The sequence below is a fragment of the Cornus florida genome, unplaced genomic scaffold (genome assembly GCF_030987335.1).
Source record: "Cornus florida cultivar Cherokee Brave unplaced genomic scaffold, ASM3098733v1 CherokeeBrave_3.0.0_Hap2_Chr11, whole genome shotgun sequence".
Classification (NCBI taxonomy): Eukaryota; Viridiplantae; Streptophyta; class Magnoliopsida; order Cornales; family Cornaceae; genus Cornus; species Cornus florida.
This window is the reverse complement of record NW_026775581.1, coordinates 65,669,793-65,693,721: the sequence shown is the minus strand read 5'-3', so window position 1 is coordinate 65,693,721 and position 23,929 is coordinate 65,669,793. Positions and strand designations below refer to the sequence as shown.

Genomic DNA, 23,929 nt, shown 5'->3' with positions numbered 1-23,929 from the left:
GGTGTACCGGTTGTGTCCGAGAGTTGGTTGGGACATTTTATTGAGTCCAGGACTCTTTGAAATGCCAAGGTTGTCGTTTTTGCATTTTTTTTCATTTTTCGGTCCGGACAGTTACGTGTGGGACCCACTACCAGAATTGTTGCATTCGGGGATCTTAGTTGGATTCATTTGCATCATATTTATTTTATTTAATGTATTTTAAGTGATTTTGAATTAATATGTATAAGTATATATATATGGTGTATAATGAAACTAAAAATAAAAGGGAAAATAAATTGAATTTTTTGTGGGGCCCACACATCATGTTAAAGATTGAACTAAGAGGCATTTAGGCCTCATTTCTTGCTTCCCTTTTTCTCTCCCCACTGGTTCTCTCCCTCACCCCCTTTACTTTGCTTTTTCTTTTTCAATCAAAACTTTAGAACTTGATTCCTCCTTCAATCTTTGGAATTTTTTAGTGCCGTTTGCGGCAAATTAAAGCCCACGACGAGATCTATAAGTTGATCGGAGCAATTTCGTGTTTGGTGCACTCTAGGAGAGTTGGGATCTAGGGCACAAATTGGAGCTTTTTGCTTAGATTGAGGTAGGGGTTCCTAATTCATGTTTTTCTTGTTCCTTTGTGAGTTATCTCTCATTAATTGTTGTAAAGCATGTTTAATTTTGAATTATTTGTCTTGAAGAGGATGTAAATGTTGTATATGAAGTTTATGATCATATGTGTTAATTAAATTATATGAAAAACTTGCTTATGTGTTAATTTTCTTGTCTAAGTGTTGATTTTTCTATGCCTACTATGTTGTAAACTTGCTAGAAGTGATATATCAAAGCATGCGTAATTTTCTTAGAATTCTTGTAAAACATGCTTATCTGTGTTGTATAAAATCCCTTATTGCCATAGCATTGAAAGCATGAGACATACATGCATACCAAGGGGCATGAATGGAGGAAAATGATTTGGAATAAATGAAAAAATGATTTTTGGGGAAATGTTTTGGTTAGAAAACCCGGTCGCCGTAGAGTCACCAAAAGGCCGGTGTGATAATGTAATCTAGAGGGAATTAGAGAGATCGCCCTAGTGTGGTTGAGCCATCTGGGTCCCAAATGACGCCGCGGGGGTACCAAAGGTTAGGGACAGTGGCCAATCATTTACTCGTGTCGCTGCGGAGTCACCAAAGGACAGGTTATATTAACAATTTGTGAAGCGATGGATGTTTTCTGAAAATGGGGAGTGACATGCATAGTATTGCATTCGTGGCACGACATTTGTTTGTTTTAAACTTGAAATTGATATTATATTTTTTTCCGGTTTAGCATGACCCCGCTCTCTATTGTTCTATTCGTTATTTAGATTTACGGGACTACAAGATGTGTGTCTTAGGCATCACCTATTGAGCATTTTGCTCACCCCTTTATATTTAACATTTTTCAGGACACGGAAAGGAAGTAGTGGACAATAAACCACCCCAGTTTTAGCTCGGAGTAGGAAAATGTCTCTTTTGCTATTTTTTGTATTTGTGTCTAATTTTGTAAAGTGTTGACTAAAGATGTATAACTTTGCAACAAGTGATGTATTTAGGTTCATTTTGTATATAACCGTTGGGGAAATGGAATTAAGTTTTAATCACACTAAATCCTTTAGTGTATTTTAAGTAACGTGTGGTAAATTATGTTAAGAATGTGGTTGTTGTTATTGTATTAGGTGTTGAAATGTATTTAAACATGTACGTGAGTGTAGTGGTGTGGGTGGTTGGGTAACAAAGTTGGTGTATCTCGGTTTCCTTCAGATAGTGGCATTTTGGGTGAGGATAACCCAACCAGTCGACGTAAAACCCCATACATCGACCGGATGACCTGAACCAGTCGACGTGAATTTTTCACACGTCAACCGGTATCAATCGACGTATAACCTTCCATACGTCGACCGGTATCCTGGCAGTGGGCTTTTCCACCGTATACGTCCCAAACCAGTTGACGTGTAATGTATACACGTTGACCGGTTCCTGTTCTATACATTTTTTATTTAGTTTCCTTAATTATTTCTTACCACCTATCTAAAGTTGTGAGAATTTACTTTATGACCCAAATAAAATACATTAATTATATTTTAATTACGAAAATGACTGTTTGGCCCCGAGATTTATACATTAATTATTATGCTACATAAGTAAATGACTAATATGCCCTTTGAGTCTTAAACCATTAGAATTGTAACAAATGACCATTTTGTCCTTATTGAACTTTAAAAATATAAATTTAACGTGAAAGGACCGTGTTACCCTTGGATGATCTAGGGTCAGGCAAGGACTCATTTAATGATCCGGATACAGTGGATTTGGATCGTTACAAATTTGATATTAGAGCAATGGTTCGAATACCAATAAGACGACGGGTAGAGGCCTACCTAGGATTGCATGGGGAGTTGAATTGCATGTTTATATGCTTATGTGCTAAGTGTTTAATTTTTTAAGAAGCATGCCTAATTGTTTACCTCCTTACCTGTTTATGTGTTAATTACTTGTTGAGTTAAAGCATGCTTAAGTATTTCATGATAAGTGATAATATTTATGAGATTAATTATATGGTTAAATTTTTAAAGCATACTAAAATAACAAGGTGTCTATTAATTGAGTTATTTATCATGTATATGGGTATACTTACCCGATTATGTGCTTATTTTCTAAGTTGTCTATTGTTGTACAAGCATATTATATATGTGTAAAGATGACGAGTGTTAAAGTTATAAAATATGTTATATGATGAGTATAACTATGTGCTAAGTACCACGCATGCTTATGTGTTATAGGTGTATCGTACTGACTTAAATAATCCATAAGTAGGTGCTATGTTTTTAGTATGTAACTGTATAGCATGCGCGTTTCTATATTGTGTTAGATCTATGAGTTGTCACCTATGACTGGAAAAGGTATTAGCGTTGTGAGCAGGGGTGATGTGAATACCACGATCTTTTGAGTCTAATTTGATCTGGACGTGTCGTTCCATTATGAGTCTTTTCCTTAGAGACTAGTAACGGTGAAAGGGTTTGATCTTAGGTGTCCTCTGGGACAGAAGTCCTCATTTTCTTATACGAGAGAGAGTTTATGTTGTGTTTCCTCGGTATAGTGAGTGGACTCTTGGGATGATGGAATCGTGGGGTATGGTATGTGAGTCATGGGTTCCTTTCATGTGAGCAGAATTGATTTGATGACACAGAACGTGAGGTAGTGTATACAGTGTATGATTTGTGAGGTTTGGGTGTTGTGCGGGTTAATCAAGGTTTGTATTTGGATTCTCATTTAGAAGTTCACTGATGTTTAAGGTGCGAGTTTGTCTCTTAGATTGCCTTTTTGGGAATAAGAGTAGAAGTTGACTTGGGGTTGGTGACGAAATGGGTAAGTTGCACCTTTTGTTTTGATCCCCAGCAAAGAAGGCAGAAGTTTAGTGTGATGTTGTTTGGTGACCATAGAGTGTTGGTCACAGATTGTGTTGAGCCAGTGTGAGGAGTGACCTCTTGGGCTTGGTCACCTGTTCTATTTGATTTCTTTGTTTTGTGGCCCTATGGGCGGGTGTGCATGAGCATGTGCAGGTTGGACCAGAAGGCTACCACACTGGGCGAGTTGTAGGCACATAACTCAGATGAAATCGATGTGGACATTCTATTGTGTTAGATAGTAGTCACGGCGATTGTTTGGGAGATGATGATGGTAGGGGCGTAGGAGTTGTGTACCCTTTTGTTTGGTTGGATAGGTCAGTTGTAGGTATGACTTGAGTGTCCAGTTAGATACTAATGAGAGACCACCATTTTGTAGTTGTCGTAGAGTGTAGTTTGTGGTTGACCGTTTGGCGTGGTGTCTGTTGTCCCTCTTAGGGATTGTTCATGTAACGTTGCCGCGTAGGATTCTTATTTTCTTATAGCGGGTGTTGACTATGGTGTCAGGTATCATGAGTGATGTGTGTTTTTATGTCGAGTTAGCGTTACTTTTGAAGGAGCGGTTGGTAATGGAAGCTTGTTGTTTCCGGGGGATTGGAGTTGTGCAGTTATTTTAGGAAGGATGATCATGGAGGTGTTGGAACTCGAGGTTCTTGTATTGAAAAGTGATTAAAGAGATAGCTGAGTGTTGAGCATTCTGGGTTTTATGCTCATATTTTTGTTTTGAGGATTTGTTGGCATAGCATTGCCTTATGGATATTCTTTTCTAGTGGTAAATAGTGATCATTGTGGGAAGTATTGAGAATAATGGTCATCTTCTTGTTACGATGGTGTTGTCTTAAAGATGTTTGAGGAAGAATCACTTGGTGGTGACTTGATGATCCGGTGAGATGAAGGGTCCGAGTTGTCTATCGGCAAGAATGGTATTAAAGGTGTTATGGTGTGATGATTAGCGCTGATGAGCGAAACAATTTGAGATATGATCTGAATATAGTTTGGGGACTATGAGTTGTTTGTTGGGTATTGTTAGTTATGTAATGTGATTGTGCGCCAATTGAGGCAATTGTGATCAGCTTAGTCTTTAAAACCAGAGAGAGGTGTTGCCATATAGGCATCTTTATCTTTTAAAGAGTTAGTAGGTTGTTGTGACTGAGGTCACGGGTCTCGAGTGCACGGTGATTGAGTGTCATTTTATGGTTGGTGTGCCGTGAGCGTCTATACTCTTACCTGATTAGTTTTGGTTAGCAGAGGTATCGTAGTGTACCGTATGCGAGGTTCCAGTGTTGATGGTGTATGACAGTCTGTTAGTAGCGAGGGCGCTTAGGATTGAGTTCGTAGTTCCATACAGGTATCTGGTTGGTTCTTCTCTTTATGTGTAAGGGGTTTAGTTTATCTCAAGTGAGACTAGGTGTCCACAGTTGGGAACGTGTGACAGGGTATCGGTTGTATTCAGGTACGAGTCATTAGTCTCTTGTGAGAGTGGGATCGTTACCCTTCCATTTGTTCTAGTCCTGCAAGGACGTCATTGTCGTAAGTCTTGTTCTCTCTTTCGGAGTTGTGCTCGTCCGTGGGTAGACGGACCTGTGTATGGTTTGTGACGCTGTCAGAGTTCACCGGTAGGTTTGGGTGAATGGGTCGACTCATTCCCACGGAGGGAGGTGTAGTCTTTGGTTTTAGTAGTGTCTGTTCTGAAAGTGGTCTTGATCGGTGGTGTGTGAGACACGAGTTGCCAAATAGGGAATTATGTTTCTGGTGTCTTGTACTAGCGGTGATGGCTAGGGGATGTGTCGTGAACGGCAGCTGAGGATGATTAGGTGATGTGATGTGGGTCATGCACTCGGATGTTTTTATATAGGAACAGTGTCTTGAGGATAAGTGTCGACATCGCCTTAGAATTACGTGATTGGTGAATGTGGCACTCCATTGAGGAATGATGGGATAATTGACTTTGGTTTTGAGGTTTTAAGCATGAGATAGTTGCATTGTGCATTTTGACGAGGTAAGAATTGAATTGAATGATGTTATGGAGTTGTTTACCTGGTATGGGTATTATGAGAAGATTACGAAGCTTTGATGCTGATCAATGATTGAGACATTTGGTGCCTTGTTGTTTTGTTTGTTATGGTTATATGGTTGAGGTATGATTGAGATTATGAGAATAGGTATATGACTGTATAGTTGTTGAAGTTATATGGAGTGATGGATTGATAATGAGTGGATCTCGTTATTGTTTTGTGGACTGTGTGAGATTGTATTTGAGGTGTGGACCTGAGGACAAGAACGACGTCTGTGCTGAGATCAGATCGAGGATGAGTATGGCCTGGCCAACCATTTCTCTTAAATCAATCCCTCTTTAGCACGATGTCGGGTCAAAGGTTAATGATTGTTTAAGTTAACACGAATAGTGAGAGTATAATATTGGGCGTGTGTCAGTGTGATGGGGTGAATTCAGGCGATTTGTCTCGGATGACGAGGTATGCTAGGTGGGACCAAGTGTCCAATCCGTTTGATTATTAAGGATTTTGTTTTGAGGATTTGTGCCCTAGGTGCAAGATAATGCCTTTTACTTATTTAGTGACTAATGTTTATGCAGTCATTGGGAGACTCATTGTTTAATCATCTTGAAGTTATTAAGAATAATGATTATCATATAGTGCGATTAGTAGTCGTTGGTACGGTTATGTGGTGGTGTGGCTACGTATTAGATAGCAAGTGTTTGGTCTGTCAAGGATGTGTAGATTAGAATTGAGATTGATTGAGAGATGGACATGATTCCTTGTTTAGGGTTTAGTGTATCTTTTAAAGGATGTGTTAAGGTTAGATATTATCTTTTCGGTGGTCTGGTGACTGTTCTTTTCTCGGTCTTTAGAGCCTTTTGTGACTGTGTAGAATAGACTGATGTCTGTTTTGAGTCAGGTGTAAGGTCTTGTTAGTCTTGTGTTTTAATGAAGAGAGAGATAGGTAACCACATTAGGTTTTGGTGGCAGTGGTGTGTGATTGACTGGTGACGTCCGGTGTCAAAGGCAATAATGCCAGCGAGTTCATCGTCTCGAGGTTCGAGAGGTATTCTCGGGAAGTGTGTGGTTGTGAGCTTTCTCTATAAAGAGGGTAGATTTCAAGGACGAAATCTCTTTAAGGAGGGTAGTTTGTAACGTGTCCATTTTTCGTCATTTTCCAATTTCTAAAATTTTTCGTTCATGCAAAGACATTTTTGTCTTTTTTCGTTTTGCCTGCCGGACACTGTGGGGTGTACCGGTTATATCCGAGAGTTGGTTGGGACAATTCATTGAGTCCAAGACTCTTTGAAATGCCAAGGTTTCCATTTTTGCATTTTTTTCATTTTGCGGGCCGGACGGTTACATGTGGGACTCGCTACCGAAATTGTTGCATCCAGGGATCTTGGTTGGATTCATTTGCATCATATTTATTTTATTTAATGTGTTTTAAGGTGAATTAATGTGTATAAGTATATATATATATGGTGTATAATGAAACTAAAAATAAAAAGGAAAATAAATTGAATTTTTGGTGAGGTCTACACATCATGTTAAAGATTGAATTAAGAGGCATTTAGGCCTCATTTCTTCCTTCCCTTTCTCTCTCCCCACTGGTTCTCTCTCTCACCCCCTTTATTTTGCTTTTTCTTTTTCTTTTTCAATCAAAACTTTAGAAATTGATTCCTCCTTCAATCTTTGGAATTTTTTAGTGCCGTTTGCGGCAAATTGAAGCCCACGACGAGATCTATAAGTTGATTGGAGCAATTTCGTGTTTGGTGCACTATAGGAGAGTTGGGATCTAGGGCACAAATCGGGGCTTTTTGCTTAAATTGAGGTATGGGTTCTTAATTTATGTTTTTCTTGTTCCTTTAGGAGTTATCTCTCATTAATTGTTGTAAAACATGTTTAATTTTGAGTTATTTGTCTTGAAGAGGATGTAAATGTTGTATATGAAGTTTATGATCATATGTGTTAATTGAATTATATGAAAAACTTACTTATGTGTTAATTTTCTTGTCTAAGTGTTGATTTTTCTATGCCTACTATGTTGTAAACTTGATAGAAGTGATATATGAAAGCATGTGTAATTTTCTTAGAATTTTTGTAAAACATGTTTATTTGTGTTGTATAAAATCCCTTTTTCCCATAGCATTGAAAGCATGAGACAAACATGCATACCAAGCGGCGTGAATGAAGGAAAATGATTTAGAATAAATGAAAAAGAGATTTTTGGGGAAATGTTTTGATTAAATGGATTTTGAGAAAACCCGGTCGCCGTGGAGTCACCAAAGGGCCGGTGTGTTAATGTAATCTAGAGGGAACTAGGGAGATCGCCCTAGCGTGGTTGAGCCATCTGGCCCCAAACGACGCTGTAGGGGTACCAAGGGTCAGGGGTAGTGGTCAATCCTTCTCTCGTATCGCTGCGGAGTCACCAAAGGACGGGTTATATTAACAGTTTGTGAAGCGATGGATGTTTTCTGAAAATGGGGAGTAACATGCATGGCATTGCATTCATGGCACGACATTTGTTTGTTTTAAACTTGAAATTGATATTGTATTTTTCCCCGATTTAGCATGACCCCACTCCCTATTGTTCTATTCATTATTTGGATTCACGGTGCTATAAGAGGTGTGTCTTAGGCACCACCTATTGAGCAATTTGATCACCCTTTTATATTTAACATTTTTCAAGACACGAAGAAGAAGTAGCAAACCACCCCAATCTTAGCTCGGAGTTGGAAAATGTTTCTTTTGCTATCTTTTGTATTTGGGCCTAATTTTGTAAAGTGTTGACTAAAGATGTATTACTTTGCAATAAGTGATATATTTAGGTTCATTTTGTATATGACCATTGGGGAAATGTAATTAAGTTTTAATCACACTAAATCATTTAGTGTATTTTAAGTAACGTGTGGTAAATTATGTTAACAATGTGGTTGTTGTTATTGTATTAGGTGTTGAAATGTATTTAAACATGTACGTGAATGTAGTGGTGTGGGTGGTTGAAGTTGGTGTATCTCGGTTTCCTTTAGACAGTGACATTTTGGGTGAGGATAACCCAACCAGTGGACGTAAAACCCATACGTCGACCGGATGAGCTGAACCAATCGACGCAAATTTCCCACACGTCGACCCGTATCTTAGCAATGAGCATTTCCACTGTACAAGTCTTTAACCAGTCAAGGTGTAGCCTTCCATACGTAGACCGATATCCTGGCAGTGGGCTTTTCCATTATACACGCCCCAAACCAGTTTACATGTAATGTATATACATTGACCGGTTCCTGTTCCATACATTTTTTATTTGGTTTTCCTAATTATTTCTTACCACCTATCTAAAGTTGTGAGAATTTACTTTATGACCCAAATAAAATACATTAATTATATTTTAATTACAAAAATGACGGTTTGGCCCCCGGATTTATACATTAATTATTATGCTACATAAGTAAATAACTAATATGCCCTTTGAGTCTTAAACCATTAGAACTGTGACAAATGACCATTTTGTCTTTGTTGGACTTTAAAAATATAAATTTAACGTGAAAGGACCATGTTACCCTTGGATGATCTAGGGTCAAGCAAGGACCCGCTTAATGATCCAGATCCAGTGGATTTGGGTCATTACAGCAAGTATGTAATTTCCGTTTTGAAATTAAAATAAAAATAAATAAATGCTCGTCACTATGAGACCTGATTATTTATGAACAACTCATTTTATTTATTGTACATCCTTCATTTCCCTTTCCTTCCCATTTATTCAAACACATTTATAGTTAATAAGTACAGAATCAATTCATGATAAGCCCATACAAAGAAGGGAAATGATTGATCATCTACAACCAACTTTAAGAAGAGTGCAGTACTGGAACAAGTTGGAGAGGAGTTTTCTTGTGAACAACTAGCCCATAAGCCTCACTCATGTCCAAATCCTCCTTACTTGCACCACTTGGCAATTCCCAGTTGAACCAGTACAAGAGATTGGCAAGCACATATTCAACTTCTGTGACCCCAAACAATGTCCCAGGACAACCCCTCTTGCCAGCACCAAATGGGATGAATTGGAAGTCATGACCTTTAAAATCAATAGGGTTGTTAACAAATCTCTCTGGCACGAACTCTTCTGGCTTGTCCCATAATTTGGGGTCCCTTTGAATAGCCCATGCATTGATGAATACTCTTGTTTTGGGAGGTATGTCATAACCAGCCAATTTCACACTTGTAGATGATTCTCTAGGGTTTAGGAAAGGAGCAGGGGCATGTAGTCTTAGAGACTCTTTAATGACACATTTCAAGTAATCCATTTGATTGATATCTTCTTCACCCACCTTACACTTCTTTCCCACTACTCTTCTTATCTCTTCTTGGGCTTTCTTTAACAAAGTTGGCTGTTTCACCAGCTCTGCCATTGCCCATTCCATGACTGTTGCAATTGTATCGGTTCCACCAACAAACATATCCTGTAATTGGCAAAAAGAATTAAAAGCTTTAGACACTTCTTAAATATTCATGTTGGTTAATATTTTTATTTTCTTCTTTAGTGTTTTTACATAATATAGTGACAAGTAAACATTTTTACTCATTTGAAGTAATAATATGTTACGACGAATAACTACGAAACAAGAAATAATCGCGAAACATGACAAAAAAATAAGCACAATACATGACATAAAAATGTAGCGTGATTCGCATAAGTTGTGTCTACGACCACAATGAAAATCTGATGAAATGTTTCACTCTGCCAAAATTAAGAAATTACAAGTTTTAGCCCCAAACCCTAACTCTCGTTCTCACTCTCTTTTCTGCAATTTTCAGTACGTGTCTCTCAATATCTCACTTAAAATCCTGAACGCTCTTATATATCGGGCAACAAGAGAGCTAACTAGGTTCATGATCCATAAGCGAAAAACGGGTCATAAGTTTTGGGCTTGAGCCCACACAAAGCTCAATCATCGGATCGTTACCCAGAACCAAATTTGAGCCACAACAGCACATAATGTAATATAATAAAATGAAATAATTAAATATTTTTTAGGTGTATGTTAAACCAAAAGTGACACATATACATGCCTATGTTCGAACAATATATGTCGAATAAGAGTAAGGTACTTCACCTACTTTGAAGATTCGAACGTAACATAACTATACAAAGGACCGGGATATTCTCTCAAGGATGGAACGAAAAATCTTCTACACATGCAAAGTGTTATTCAGCTTAAATGTTAAAAACTTCAAACTACTTGAATTGTTTATAGTTCTTGTATACATACATATAGATAAGGGTTAGAGAGATACCTGTAGGATTGCTTTAGTGTCGTTTTGAGTGAGATTGATCTCTAGTGTGCCTTCTCTCTGTAGACGGAGCAAAGTCCCCATAAAGCATTCCCTATCAGGCTGATCATACTTGCCTTGTGAATTTCTATGTTCTTCAATCACCTGGTCTAGGAATTCATCAAAACCTTCAAAAGTCTCCTTCATTCTTTTAGCCAAGCCAGTAAGAACATCCATCCATCCTAGAGAAGGGAAAGTGTCTCGGAAGCAGAAAGACCCTACGAGCTGCATTGATGTCTTTGACAACTCTCCGAAGCTTCTCTTGCCGTCTTCTAGTCCTTGCTCATACTTCCTACCAAGAACACATCTTGAAATGATGTTGCTCGTGATCTTAACCATCAAATCTCCAATATTGACTGTAGCTCTATCAATACTGGCACTAGTTATCTTCTCAATCATTTCTCTCACTTCTTCCTCCCTAACAAATTTAAAAGAGTGGACTTTGTTGAGGATCCAAAACTCGGAAACACACACCTTTCTCACTATTCTCCAATACTCACCATGTGGGGAAAACCCAATGTCTTTGCTTCCATAAAAGAAAGTATCAGCAGCCCATGATTTGGACCTATTTAGAAAAACTGTGTCTTGGGTTTTCATGATCTCTTTGGCCATCTCAGGAGACGTGACCACGAGGGTCGGAACATGGCCTAACTGTAACAACATTAAGGGACCATACTCGGTTGCTAGGGCTCGGAGAGACCGGTGAGGTAGTGTCCCTAGCCGGTGGAGGTGGCCGATTATAGGTAGCTTGGGAGGAGAAGGGGGTAAGTTGAGTTTGGTTCTGCCGCTATTAAGTTTAAGCAGAAAGAGGAGAGGAAAGAGGAGGAGAAGGGAGTAAACAAAGAGAGTGGTGAGTGGTGTTGTTTTGTTTAGCTCTTGGCACCATTGCTGCAACAATTGTACAAGAGCCATTGTCTATCTTGTTTTAACTTGAAATCAACCAAAATACATCTCTCCAATTTATAGAATTCTCCTATTGCTGTTTGTTGAACGAGTCCAAAAATATTGTGTTGATTGTGAACATATATTATTTTAAAAAAGAAAATCTTTCAAAAAGCAGGGTAGATCTCTAATAATAAGAATGAAATAAAAATGTGGATGGTGTGGTGAATTAGCAAACTATTTAATGCATATAGGGGGCATATCATTTTATTTCCCTTCCACTTGTGGGTGATATCAGATTATCTTAAATTTGTGTTAATGTGAATTTTCGTCGTTATAACGTCACTTTAGTAGTATGCAATTTTTAAAAATATATATATATTAAGTTTCTATTTTTTAAACAATTTAAAATGAAAATCATTTTAAAGAAAATCTAAATTTTCTTTTAATTTAAGGTTTTTTTTAGGGGTATTGTGTCAGACATTGAAAGTGGAGGAGATTTTATACAATTTGTCCAAATTTTTATTAAAAGAAATTTTTGTCATTATAACATCACTTAAAGGGGGTGAAACCGTGAAAGTCACCACTTTTTAGCCTAAATTTTATAAAGCTAACTAATGTTAGAGATTGTTGTGATAACTGGATGTTTTAAATTTTAATTTATAATTTTATTATTATTATTGTTATTATTTTTGAGTTTATTTTAGTTGTGGTTGTTATTATATATATATATATATATATATATATAGTATGTTGAAGGATGGGGCCAGCCGTGGGAAAAGGGAGAAGGGAAAGATTTAGTTGTAATGTTAATTTTGGGTCCCACTTGTATGACATTGTATGGGTCTTTGATTTGGTTTTTGATTTTTTATACATAATATATATCTTGTCAAAATGCTAATGCAGCTGGTTCCGAAATGTGGAATAGGGAAAGGAAAAGTGGAAAAAAGAAATAATGAATTAGTCATTGGCGCGGGTTCCACAGGAGTAATGGGTTGGTTTGTGTTTTTTTGGTTTCATTTATTTATATATATATATATATATATATATATATATATATAATATATATATGTTATTTATTGGAGGGTTAAATGCAAAAAAACTCCATGAACTATTGGCAAATTTGCAACTAACCCTCCTGAACTACCAAAATTGTAAAAAAAAACCCCTAGACTATACAATTTTGTTGCCGATCACTCCATCCGGCCACCGGTCGTCCAAAAATGGGCGCGTGAGAATTACGCGATAGACAAACTAAATTTTTTGGACAATAATGCCCTTCCAAATATGAAAATACCAAATTGTCCTTCTGTGCGGATGATTTGGGTATGAATTTGTTCCTCTTTTTCCGTTCACATTTTTTCACGATTCCTTCTCCAATTGCCGAAATCAACAACTTTCTCCAATTTGATTTTCTTAATCTGTTCAATCACCATCAAAACAAACAAATATATATATATATATATATATATATATATATATATATATAAACACATATATATATAAACAGTAGGAGATGGATCCGTATGAATCAACAACCTTCTCCAATCTGATTTTCACGATCCTGATTGCAGAAGTGGGGAAAGTCGTGTGTGAAGGTGATGGTGGTGTTGTGGCGACGGCGGGGGCTGTGGTCGGAGGAGGAGATGGATCTAGTGGAGGCGGCAATGGTGTTATGGTAGCGGCAGCTGTGGTCGGAGAAGAAAACGCGGATCACCATGGACGGCGACGATTCCCGGCCAACTGCCACAAATTCCCCGCCGCTGCTGCTGACGACGACTTCATTGTCGAACACTGTCGCCACTTCAGCTGCAGTTCATCCACAGGTCGATTCAATCCATCATCCACAGGCCGATTCAATCCATCATCGCTGCAACCACTTTAGCTCGTCGCCGTCGCCAAATCGGAACCAAGTTCTGGGAGGTGGTGTGGGCAAAGTACAGGATCGATTCTGGCCGATCACGTGGTGTGTGCAGAGCACATGATGTGGATAGCTTCTTATCCGGACCATACGACCAGGTTTTCCTCCCCGACAACTTCGTCTTTGGCTAGTCCGGTGCTGGCAACAACTGGGCTGAGCTTATCGAATCCGGCCGAGCTCAACAACTAAACTGTACAAACCGGGATTCTCTCGCCACAGCCGCCGGATCCGTATCACCGGTTCACTGCCGTCGTTCATCTAAAGCGTCCTTAAGAAATATTCTGCTCGGCGGCATATGAAGTATCTTAGTTGTGTTAAAATGTTTTGGCCAAAAAAAAAAAAAAAAAAAAAAAAAAAAAGAGAAGAAGAAGTAAGTAAGAAGGGTATAAACTGACGTAGTGTATTACAAGGGCAATCTGGTCTTTCAAATTTTTCGGCATCAGAAGCTAACGTCATGGGGTAAATTGCAACAAAATCATAGTTTAGGGGGGTTTTTTGTAGTTCATGGGGGTTTGTTGCAAAACTCTAATAGTCTAGGGGGTTTTTTTGCATTTAACCCTTTATTGGAAGGTGATAAGGTAGGAGATAAGAAAGAGAAGGTGTGGAGGAGATGCGAACAGGTGGCCGAAGTGGGAAGAGAGAGAAAGGATGTGTGATGATGGTAATGTATACTTGCGGGGCCCACTGAAGATTTGCTGGGCCAAATTTCTTTGTGGTTTGATTTTCTTCGCGTGGGTGGTCTATTTAGAGTAAAGTTTTGGTTTTGTCGGGTGATGTAAATGTGATGGTGAGCTGTTGGTGGTAGCAGTGGTGTGTTGGTACAATTTACCTATATAATTGGGTGCTTGTGACTTTGTGTGTGTGCAAAACTAGAACGAAAAATTAGAGATACAGAGAGAGTTGCAGATAGAAAGACGAGAGTTTGAGAAAAGAAAGAAAAAAATTAGAGAAGATTGAGAGAGTGAGTTTGAAAGACAGTGAGAGGCCGAGAGTTGCAGAGGAGGCCGGACCGGAGGTTTGAAGCTTTGATGATCCAGTGAGAAAAAAATTCTTTTTCAGAGTAGGGTTCTCTATACCTTGAATGACATAGAGTGGTTTTGTTTCAATAGTTTTGATTAAATGTTTTTATTAAATACATATGTATTTTGTTTATATACTCGCATAGATATGTATATTTTGTGAAGCTGTTTTGTTAAACCTCCATAAAATTCTTGTTATGGTTTTTCTTACTAAGGCTTTTTGTCTCACCAACCTCTAGATTCAGTTACCGAAGATGAACGGGGATTGCTAGATACGAGCTTAGGGTGAAGAGTCGGCGTTGCAGGATTTATTTATTTATTTGGAGAATTTATTTTGTATATTTGAAGAAATTGACTTTGTATAAAAGAGAGTATTTTTTTTTAGATCCTATGTGTATTTTGATGTATTTGGATTTGAATAAATCGAGGATTTTGTTAGAAAATTCGGAGTCATGACAATTGTTGTAATAATTGGATGGTTGGTAAGGATTTTAGTTCCTTTTGTTTTAAGGGAAATATTGTGAAAAAAATAAAATTTTGAAAGTGAAGGAAGGTTTTATGCAATTTACCTTAATTATTAATTAAAATCATTATATATTCAACGGTAATAATCAATGTGGTGATGATATATAATTATTGTTTTTTTGGACAATTTGTTCTAATTATTAATAAAAATCTATTATAAGCTATTCAATGGTAATAATCAAATCTGGTGATGATATTGTTCTTCTGCTGAATCGAGTCCTGTTGAGTTGGCTCAAATTTATCGGCTTAGTGATAGTGTGATACCTGTGCCGGTGAATGGAGAAAAAAGTGTTATAAAAGGTGTGTTGGATAACTATATGCAATTAATGAGTAGGGCGTGCATGACCAACGCTGAGGAGTCATTAGTCTAATGGTAAAGACTTACTTCACAATTTGCATAATAAGAGTCGGAATTTTGTTAGAGCTACTCTTAAATAAATTTTTAGAAATTTTTATAAATAATTATTCTATATATGTGAAATAGGAAATGTATGCATCCGATGATAAATTATAGAGTATTCACACCTTAAGAAAAAAGAAAAAAATGAAGAAAACGTGCACTGAATGGAAAGAAAGAGTAGTGCAGATTTGCTTCACTAAGGCTAATAAAATAACATAATGAGTGAGGGTTCCGTGTGAATCTTTATGAAAAAGACAAACAATTTTAACATTTTTTTTTTTTTTGGACAAACAAACAGCAATCAATAACCATTCACAAATCTCTTCTTGCCAAATCGACAATATCATGTGGGATAAAAATCAAGACTGAATCCTCAACCACATGGCTTCTAAAAAGCTTTGCCACTGCATGGGCCACCTTGATTAAGACGAACGGAGGCATGTTTGTGAAGCAATAATATGATATCTGAGATGATTGAATCGACCTGAATATGAGCATCCTTAGAATCCAACACCCCATTGCACACCTCTAGCGAATCACACTCAAACCAACAGGAATCAATTTTCATTGCTTTTCGAAGACGCATCGCCTTTGCATTCAAGGCTGGGAATTGACCAAACACGTACAATCACCTTTAACAACTGGCCCTCATGATTTCTATAGACAGCCTCTCCTCCACCCATAGATGATGAGACTGAAAAAACTGCATCTACGTTGCATAATCTGCATTTAATCTCCTCAGTAGAAGGAGGGATCCATTTTGAAAACACCGTTAAAGGAAGAAGATTTCTTTTGGATGGCAGGACGGAGCCAATGAAGGGCTAGGGGTGCCCCCTGGCCATACTCTATAATATATGTAATAATTTTTTTTTATATATATGGAAAAATATTATACAGTGCCCCCTAAATTTTGTAATTTCTAAAATTATCTCTTTATTTTATTTTTTTCTCTTTTACTCTTCAAATTTCTTAAATTTCCTTAATATAAAAAGTCCTTCCTCAATTGAAACTCAACTTTTTACTTTTAGGCTCCATTTGTTTGGACGTAAAACATTTTTCAGAAAATATTTTTATATTTTATGGTGTTTAGTTGTCGTAAAATATTTATGAAAGAAAAAAAAAATTTAAAATTTAACAAAAATAACTTATTGATCAATTTTTGGTAAGTTATTTTACATGCCCCGCCCGATGGACTCGACCTCAACCTCAACTTAGACCTTTGCCAAATACCAACAAAGTAATAATAAAAAAAATACTTTACTTGAAAAAGAAAAATATTTTCCAAAAAGAATATTTTATGTCAAAACAAACGGAGCTTTAAAGCTCTCTCATTTTTTTTTTTCTTTTTCTTTTCTACTTCTTAAAATTCTTTTTTTAAAGTGTATATTTGAATAATTTTCTTCTTTTTCATCTTTTGAATTTTATAATTGTTATATTATTTACATATATATATACTATGGTATAATTTTTTTTTGCACCGTGCCCCGTCACTTTAAATCCTGGCTCCATCATGTTAATGCATCTAAGAATTCCCAAAACTGTGAAGTTGCCAACGAGAAATGCTTCTAGGCTCAATATTTACCTTCTCGAACAAAGTTGCATTTCAGGCTTTCCAAAGTTGTCAACAAAAGCATTAGGTCATCGACGATACCCCTATTAAATAAGTTCCCTCTTAAATTTTTCTTTGGAAATGTTGTCGGAATGCAATAGCAGTTCAAGGGAACTTTGTCTTTTTCGTAACTAAGTGAGCAGGTGGAATATCCCTCAGATTGTTTGGCAAGCATTTTTGTCTCGTATTTTATGCTGCCAATATACTATAAAATAAATAAATAAATAAATAAATAAGCAAAACACCAAAAAAAACTTTGATGTGATTTGAATAATACACATTTGTTGCAAAAAAAGAAGACTGTAAACATATGGGAAAAGGACGCCCGGTGTGGACCAGGATACCCTCCCACGAAGGGGTTTGACTCTGACACCAATGTAACTGGTTAGACGTTTTTCATCTGATTCAAAAACTCAAGGTATTGAATAGTGATGCATACTTATCCTTACATGTCCAAGTCTTTTCCAACCCAAATCCGATGTGAGACAAGAATACTTTTGAAACTATTTAACTAGTACTCCCTCAATTCTAATTTAACTGTTCATCTTTTCTTTTGTATTGTCCCAAAATGTTTGTCCACTAAAAAAGTTCAAACAACGTTTTTCACATTTTGTTTTCATAAAATATCTTGAAGTTTAAAAAAAAATTTATACTTATCATATATATATATATATAAACTTATATATAGAACAACATCAAAAACGTGCATCGGAGAAGATTTGAAGCTGACATGATGTATGAATAAAATCTTTTATCATGTAAAATGATCCGATATGAAATTGAAAGGTAAGAAGAAGGATGGATAAGTAATATTTAAGAAATTAGAGGCTTCACCTCATCTTCATTTTTAATGGAAGGGATTTTCCTGTGGTTTTTTTTTTTGTTTTTTGGGTCCCAAATGGAAGGGATGGATGGGCAATTTTTTTTAAGCTTTGAAGTTTTTATTTTTATTTTTTTTACCCTCATCACATAATCTTATAAAAAGTAAATATTTATAAATAATTGAAGACTAAATTTAGTATTACATATTTATATAGTTTTTTCTTTCTTTTCCTCTTTTGCGCATGAATTCTTCCATCAGCTCAGAAATTTTAAGTACCTTCCTTTCAACCAACCAAGGAGGAAACCAGCCTTCTATCATTCATCCTTCCTCAAAGCTTCCTTCCAACCAAATTTCAACCAAGGCAAGGGGAAAAACCAGCTTCTACCAATTTTGTTGCAATGATAACAATGGAAAACAGTTAGGAACAAAAGTTAAGAATGGATAGACGGGTCTGAAACGGTAAAACCAACACAATAAAATTGCAAATCGGGTTAGTGAAATTGGATAACATCACTTGCTCAATTTGAAGAAACAAAACCAAAAACAGAAAAAACCTATAAACCACTGAATTTCACTTTTGGTTCATTCAATTGAGGATCTGAACTCATGTTCATTAAGAATCAGTCAGAACTACAACAATCTACAATTCATCAATACTGTTTCAGGTTGTTTGCGGAGAAGACGTTTTGTATTTACAGCCGAAAGCCCTCTCCGCTTGTCATGTTTTGGTGGGGCGGGCAACAATCAGACAACTGGGTGCCATGCTCTCTTCTACCATGCCCCGAAATCCATCCCCATGAATTAAAATGGTGACAACTCGTTTATCTCACTGCTCAGGACCTCCTAAGAAGGTCCCTGGTGAAGAAAGGATGTCTGAGGGCTTCACGTGCCGTCATCCTTTCCGAGGGGTCGTACCTAAGAAGTCCTTGCAACAGATGTATGAGATCTCCGGCTGAGTGGTCTACGTGCTGCATTATGAGGTTCTGCCATAAAAACAAAATGTCGCATGCATTTAGCTAAGCAAAATCTTCGGGCAAGGCCTAAGTATTCTTATTTTGAAGTTCATATTTAAATACTGAATGCGTTAACATTTATAAACCTGGAGGCGAGGTAGCTTAAGAACAGCTTTGATACTTTCTCTAGAGCTGGCACCTTCTGGCCAATCCAATTTACCCTTCCTGACATACTTCTCTGAGTGGCGGCTGCAAGAGACAGACAAATTATTCGAAGGTGTCACTAGTTTGAAAATGAGAGGAATAAAAGATCTGAGAGATGGTTCTCTATAAAATCACTCACTCTGCTCTCTTCAACATGTGCTGCGGCAATGGACCAAGAACTCTCTCCATCATGGCAAGATGCTCCAAATTCTCATGTGTTTGAAACAGCGCTTCTCCCTGTTGCAAAGTGTGTTTGGTATAAATAATCTAAACTATGGTAGACAACACATATGACTCACACCATCACTAATAAACATACCGAGCATAACTCCACCAGGATACAACCAGCACTCCATACATCACAGGGGTAACTCCATCCGAGCCCTATACAACCATGAATCAAAAATAAGTTTGTACGCTCCCTTTACTGTCTTATCATAGAAAATGACTGACAGACGAAAAATTGAAGACCTACCGAGAATGACCTCAGGTGCACGGTAATGTCGTGTTGATACAATGTAGCTCTGATCCTGGCGGTCATAAGTTGTGCTACCAAAATCAATGACCTTGATGGCACTTGATTTAGGCACTCTCTTAAAGTAAGAACTATCCTTTGGTGATCGTGATGACACCTAATATAGATACACAAAGACAATGAGATCCCAACTCAATTTAACATGAAGAAAAGAAGTCTCTAACAAAAACTCAGGGTCAACTATATAATCGATTATTTCTTAAATCTAAGGTCGGTTTCGTTCTCCCTCTATCCTACTAAAATATTTAAAAACAAACCTTATTTATATCTTACCTTGTAATCTGGAACTTTAACATACTCCGGAGACACTAGGAGAATATTCTCCGGCTTCAAATCAGTATGAATCAGGCGGAGATCATGCATGACTGCAATTATTTTTTAAACCAACAAAGGTTCACTCAGGTTAGTCGGGTAAACAAGAATCAAACTAAATCATAAAATTCAGATGCTTATGTAATAAGTGGTAAATATAATTAAAAGTCAAATAATAGCCTAGTTTGAAATTTTGAATGTTGAAAACAATAGATTTCTATAAACAGCCTAAGGGTATTAATTAGTAAATATTATCTCTAATGAAAAATAAAAATAAAAACTTGTGACTAAAAAGTAGCAGCCAAAAAATGAATAAAAAGAAATTAGCATCAAGTAATTACTACACACATGCAACACATTCCAACAGTTGTCTGCCAATCTCGCGGACAAGGTCAATGGGAAATGAGCGGTAACTGTTTTTCCGTAGAAAATCGTATAAGCTAGGTCCAAGCTTCTCAAAGACCTGTTGAAACCATTTGAATTCATCCAAAAGTCTTAACCCCCAAAAAATTTGTTATATTGGGGAAATCAATCCGCCAAATTAATATACTTACAATACAGATATGGTTACGATAGTCAAACCAGTTCCTTATTTGCACACAACTGCAAGAATAAACTCATTCAACAATTGACACAAATTTGAGAAAACCCACTAGAGCCTCAACAATAGAAGTATAAAGAGTTGAAAAGGGAAATTGCACTCACCGACTGCCACCTTTATCATGTTTACCAAGCTGTTGAAGCACATCAACTTCTATCATAGCCGCTTCTCGGTATTTCTTAATTCCTCGAACAATTTTAATGGCAACCATTTCTTTTCTTTCCCTGTCCCAGCATTCTAAAACCTGACCAAAGGTGCCTGCATGAAAAGATGAATCAAGTTAGCAAAGATATCATACAAATGTGCCACCAGAAAAGGATAAAAGCTAACAAATATTCTATTACAACACACCTTCACCCATCTTGCTGTGAATCTTATCTGCAAGTATTGAAACAAAGCAAAAAGACTAATCAGAATTAAAAAACCATGACAGAAACAAATATAAGATACAAAATAAACAGAATCAAAATTGTGAACCCCCTAGAGCATAAAGAGCTTCAGGATAGTTTTCTTTTAATAAAAAAAAGATCCCCAAATGCTTAAAAAGTTTTATGGATGACACCAGAACATCCAAGAGAAATAGTATATATAACAAAGGTGGTGTGGTATCTCCTCTACCTCCCAAAGTGGATGGTGAAGGTTCATGTCCCCAATGGGACAAAGTGGGTGTGTGGGTCCGGTGTGTGTTTCTTGCCCATGACTAAAAAAAATAATTAAAAAAAAAAAAAGATATAACGTATACAAATAAATCATAACAAAAAATCATGGATAATTAATATTGTCATCAAGGCAAAAAAATGAACATTAAACATCTTTGATGGTGGTAAAGTGTAGTTACAGCGAGAAGTTAAATTTTCTCCAACCGCAAACATGTAATGCCCATCTTTGTCATCTCCTCTCCATGGGGGAGAACCATTTCGAGCCACTCCCTTAACAAAAAGAGACGAACTAGTATGTTCTGAGGGTGCCCTTGATGCAAAGCTTGTCATATTCCCAACATCTTGTCCAAAAAACATTCCTAGCTGAGCCTACACACAGGTATCCATTTATGTTCCACCCAAAAATAAGATTAATTTTTTACCTCCTTGATACCGTGTACCCTTTAAAGCACAGTTCAGCAGCTATTAACACCACATAGAAAAAATAACCAGAGGGAAGAAAAAATCCAAAAAAAAGGTTCAACTCAGGCATCAGATAGATGTTTCACCTTTCAACACAGAGAGGTGTCAACAACCAAAACCACATCTTTCAGTTACCATTACACGATTGTGAACTAAAAATCAAGTGAACAAAAAAAACCTTGGAAGACAAAAACCAAAAATGGTCTGTCTCTCACATTTTAAAGTCAACAAATTCTAGATTATTTACTGTTTGATGCATAAAAAGAACAAATAGATCAAACTTTAAAAGGAACTCATAAAACGAATTCTTTGAAATTCTTGAACCCAAGATCACGCATACAAAATTAAACCTAATCGTGCTAAGTGCTAAAAATTTAGTGCCATGATAAGAACTCTCTCGAGGTCCATGATTTCCATCATAAAATAGATTATTAAAAATTCTCCAGAAATGAAATTTTTATTGTATCCCATTTGAAATATTATATTACAAGCCCTTGAGAAAATCATAGAAATTAATTTCTCATAGAAATTACTTTTAATCAAAATCAACATATACAGATGGTGTAAAAGCTAATTTCAGGTCAACAAAGGCTATTTTCCCCTAAACTAACCAAAAAATTATGTAACAATTTATAAATCTATTCATGCTGAGATGCTAGTCAATCTTGCTGGATTCAAAAGGAAATTATTTTTTAAAAAAACTATCGTAGTTACCCGTTTCCTTCAAAAACAAATAGATCCGAATTTATAAACCCAAATTCCTTCAGAATACCTATTTACCAATTATACAGACAATTTAAAAATATCTAGGGAATAATCCCTAAAAAAAAAAAAAAAAAAAATCCAGATCTCACGCAATAGCAAGCTAAAATATTAGGTATAATTTTTATTCAAAAAAAAAAAAAAAAATCATACAAGAATCGATAAACGATTAGATCTAATGAAAAATATTACTCCACTCATCAAGCATAGAATGATTAGATATAAAAAGGTCAAACTTTATCCATACCTGATCTGGGAACATATGTATCTAATTTTGACCAGATCTAGCAAAACAGAAACGAAAAAAAAACATAAATCTAAATAAATTCGAGACATTTAGCACCAGATCTGATACCTTAGGGTCCTGAGGAACAACGTCCCAACCCAAACGCGCCCTTTTCCTGGGTCGCCGATCCATGTGCGTATGGGGAAACTCGGTAACACGTTCCATCTCCATGATCGAACACAAAAACACAGAAAGATTTTAGAGAGATGGTCTTGAAAACGAGAGAGAGGTTATAGAGAGATCGTGACGAGAAGAAGATGATCGAAGGATGAATGAGATCTATGCGAAACCCTAACCCTAATCCCAACCTAATATGGACGTAACATAGCGTGATGCCGGTGTAGAAGCAATCGTGACCGTCCACGTTTCCTGTTTCTAGCCCTTGGTTTGACCGATCCTTAGCATGGATAGTCTTGTCGTTTGGTGGGCTTAACTATAGTTAGATTTGCGGTCTGATTTTAACCGTGGTCGAGTTAGGTCCTTAACCCTTTAAACGAGGATAAGAGTTATTCGAACGCGCTGATGGGCATGGTGGGACCACCTCCAAGAAACTTTTCAATAATTCTGGGGTAGGTGAGTCTGGATTTTTATTTTTTTTTCAATTATAAAATTAAATTCAATCCAATTCGATTCGGTGGGAGCTTTAATTCTATTCAATTTAATTAGTGAAATATTGAATTAGTTTTACTAATTAAGCTTTTATGATCCGTCCAATAAATTTTTTTAAAAAAAGTTAGGGAGAAGTGCAAAAAAAACACTCTCCTCTATTTGTAAAAGTGCACTAATAATCTTTGTACAAACACCTTTCAAACACAAATCTGAAAAAAAAAAGTAATGTTGTAATATTCGTTTTACCTTTTTTTAATTTTGAAAATGCTTAAAGACGTATATATACTAGTAATCTCATAATATAAAATTATTATATACACTTTATTTTTTTGTTTAGTTGAAAGAAAATAAGGATATCAAAGGAAGGAATGGTTCAATCCTATACTATGAGATTTGATATAAAATTATAAAAATTTAATATCTTTTCTAAATTTTTGGGAAGGTTAAAAATAAAAATTACTAATTATTCATTCTTAACCTCTCCTCTTTCCTCCAAATTTGGGGGATTGAAAAAATATAAAATAAGGATGAATATTTTATCTTTCTTACTTCCTCCCTGTTTTTTCTTCTTTTCAACCAAATACAGAAAAACTCTTTTATTCACGTTTTCAT

General features: G+C 36.4%; 2 protein-coding genes and 1 long non-coding RNA gene across 5 annotated transcripts; 1 reads left to right on the top strand and 2 right to left on the bottom strand.

The window, feature by feature from the left end:
* Window positions 1-9,135: 9,135 nt before the first annotated feature.
* LOC132285213 (cytochrome P450 71A1-like) lies at window positions 9,136-11,667 on the bottom strand. The gene is made up of 2 exons (XM_059787380.1): window positions 10,720-11,667; window positions 9,136-9,884 (listed from the first exon to the last, which is right to left on the bottom strand). Exons 1-2 carry the CDS (start codon window positions 11,665-11,667, stop codon window positions 9,273-9,275), a joined length of 1,560 nt encoding a protein of 519 aa, XP_059643363.1. The 3' UTR covers window positions 9,136-9,272.
* Window positions 11,668-14,351: 2,684 nt separating this feature from the next.
* LOC132286193 (uncharacterized) lies at window positions 14,352-15,141 on the top strand. Its single transcript, XR_009472700.1, has 2 exons — window positions 14,352-14,618; window positions 14,817-15,141. It is a non-coding gene; the product is annotated as an uncharacterized LOC132286193 (long non-coding RNA).
* Window positions 15,142-18,386: 3,245 nt separating this feature from the next.
* On the bottom strand, window positions 18,387-23,008 carry LOC132285891 (serine/threonine-protein kinase AFC2). Of its 3 annotated transcripts, XM_059788117.1 has the most exons (12): window positions 22,778-23,008; window positions 21,378-21,567; window positions 20,891-20,917; window positions 20,644-20,797; window positions 20,493-20,541; window positions 20,287-20,401; window positions 19,900-19,991; window positions 19,567-19,723; window positions 19,411-19,475; window positions 19,231-19,328; window positions 19,034-19,136; window positions 18,387-18,917 (listed from the first exon to the last, which is right to left on the bottom strand). In XM_059788117.1, exons 1-12 carry the CDS (start codon window positions 22,877-22,879, stop codon window positions 18,768-18,770), a joined length of 1,302 nt encoding a protein of 433 aa, XP_059644100.1. In that variant the 5' UTR covers window positions 22,880-23,008; the 3' UTR covers window positions 18,387-18,767. The 3 variants fall into 3 exon arrangements, with proteins under 3 accessions (XP_059644100.1, XP_059644101.1, XP_059644102.1); XM_059788118.1 differs by lacking the exon at window positions 21,378-21,567 and having other exon boundaries at window positions 22,778-23,004; XM_059788119.1 differs by lacking the exons at window positions 20,287-20,401; window positions 20,493-20,541; window positions 20,891-20,917; window positions 21,378-21,567; window positions 22,778-23,008 and having other exon boundaries at window positions 20,644-20,662.
* Window positions 23,009-23,929: the final 921 nt, after the last annotated feature.

What these genes read in the sequence shown, in the direction of transcription:
- LOC132285891 (XM_059788117.1), bottom strand. Translation starts at nt 22,879, where the DNA reads ATGGAGATGGAACGTGTTACCGAGTTTCCCCATACGCACATGGATCGG. An exon ending in TTGTTCCTCAGGACCCTAAG is followed by an intron (nt 21,568 to 22,777) that starts GTATCAGATCTG and finishes ACCTGTGTGTAG; the next exon opens with GCTCAGCTAGGAATGTTTTT. An exon ending in TGCACCTGAGGTCATTCTCG is followed by an intron (nt 19,476 to 19,566) that starts GTAGGTCTTCAA and finishes ATGGTTGTATAG; the next exon opens with GGCTCGGATGGAGTTACCCC.
- LOC132285213 (XM_059787380.1), bottom strand. Translation starts at nt 11,667, where the DNA reads ATGGCTCTTGTACAATTGTTGCAGCAATGGTGCCAAGAGCTAAACAAA. An exon ending in ACACTAAAGCAATCCTACAG is followed by an intron (nt 9,885 to 10,719) that starts GTATCTCTCTAA and finishes TGCCAATTACAG; the next exon opens with GATATGTTTGTTGGTGGAAC.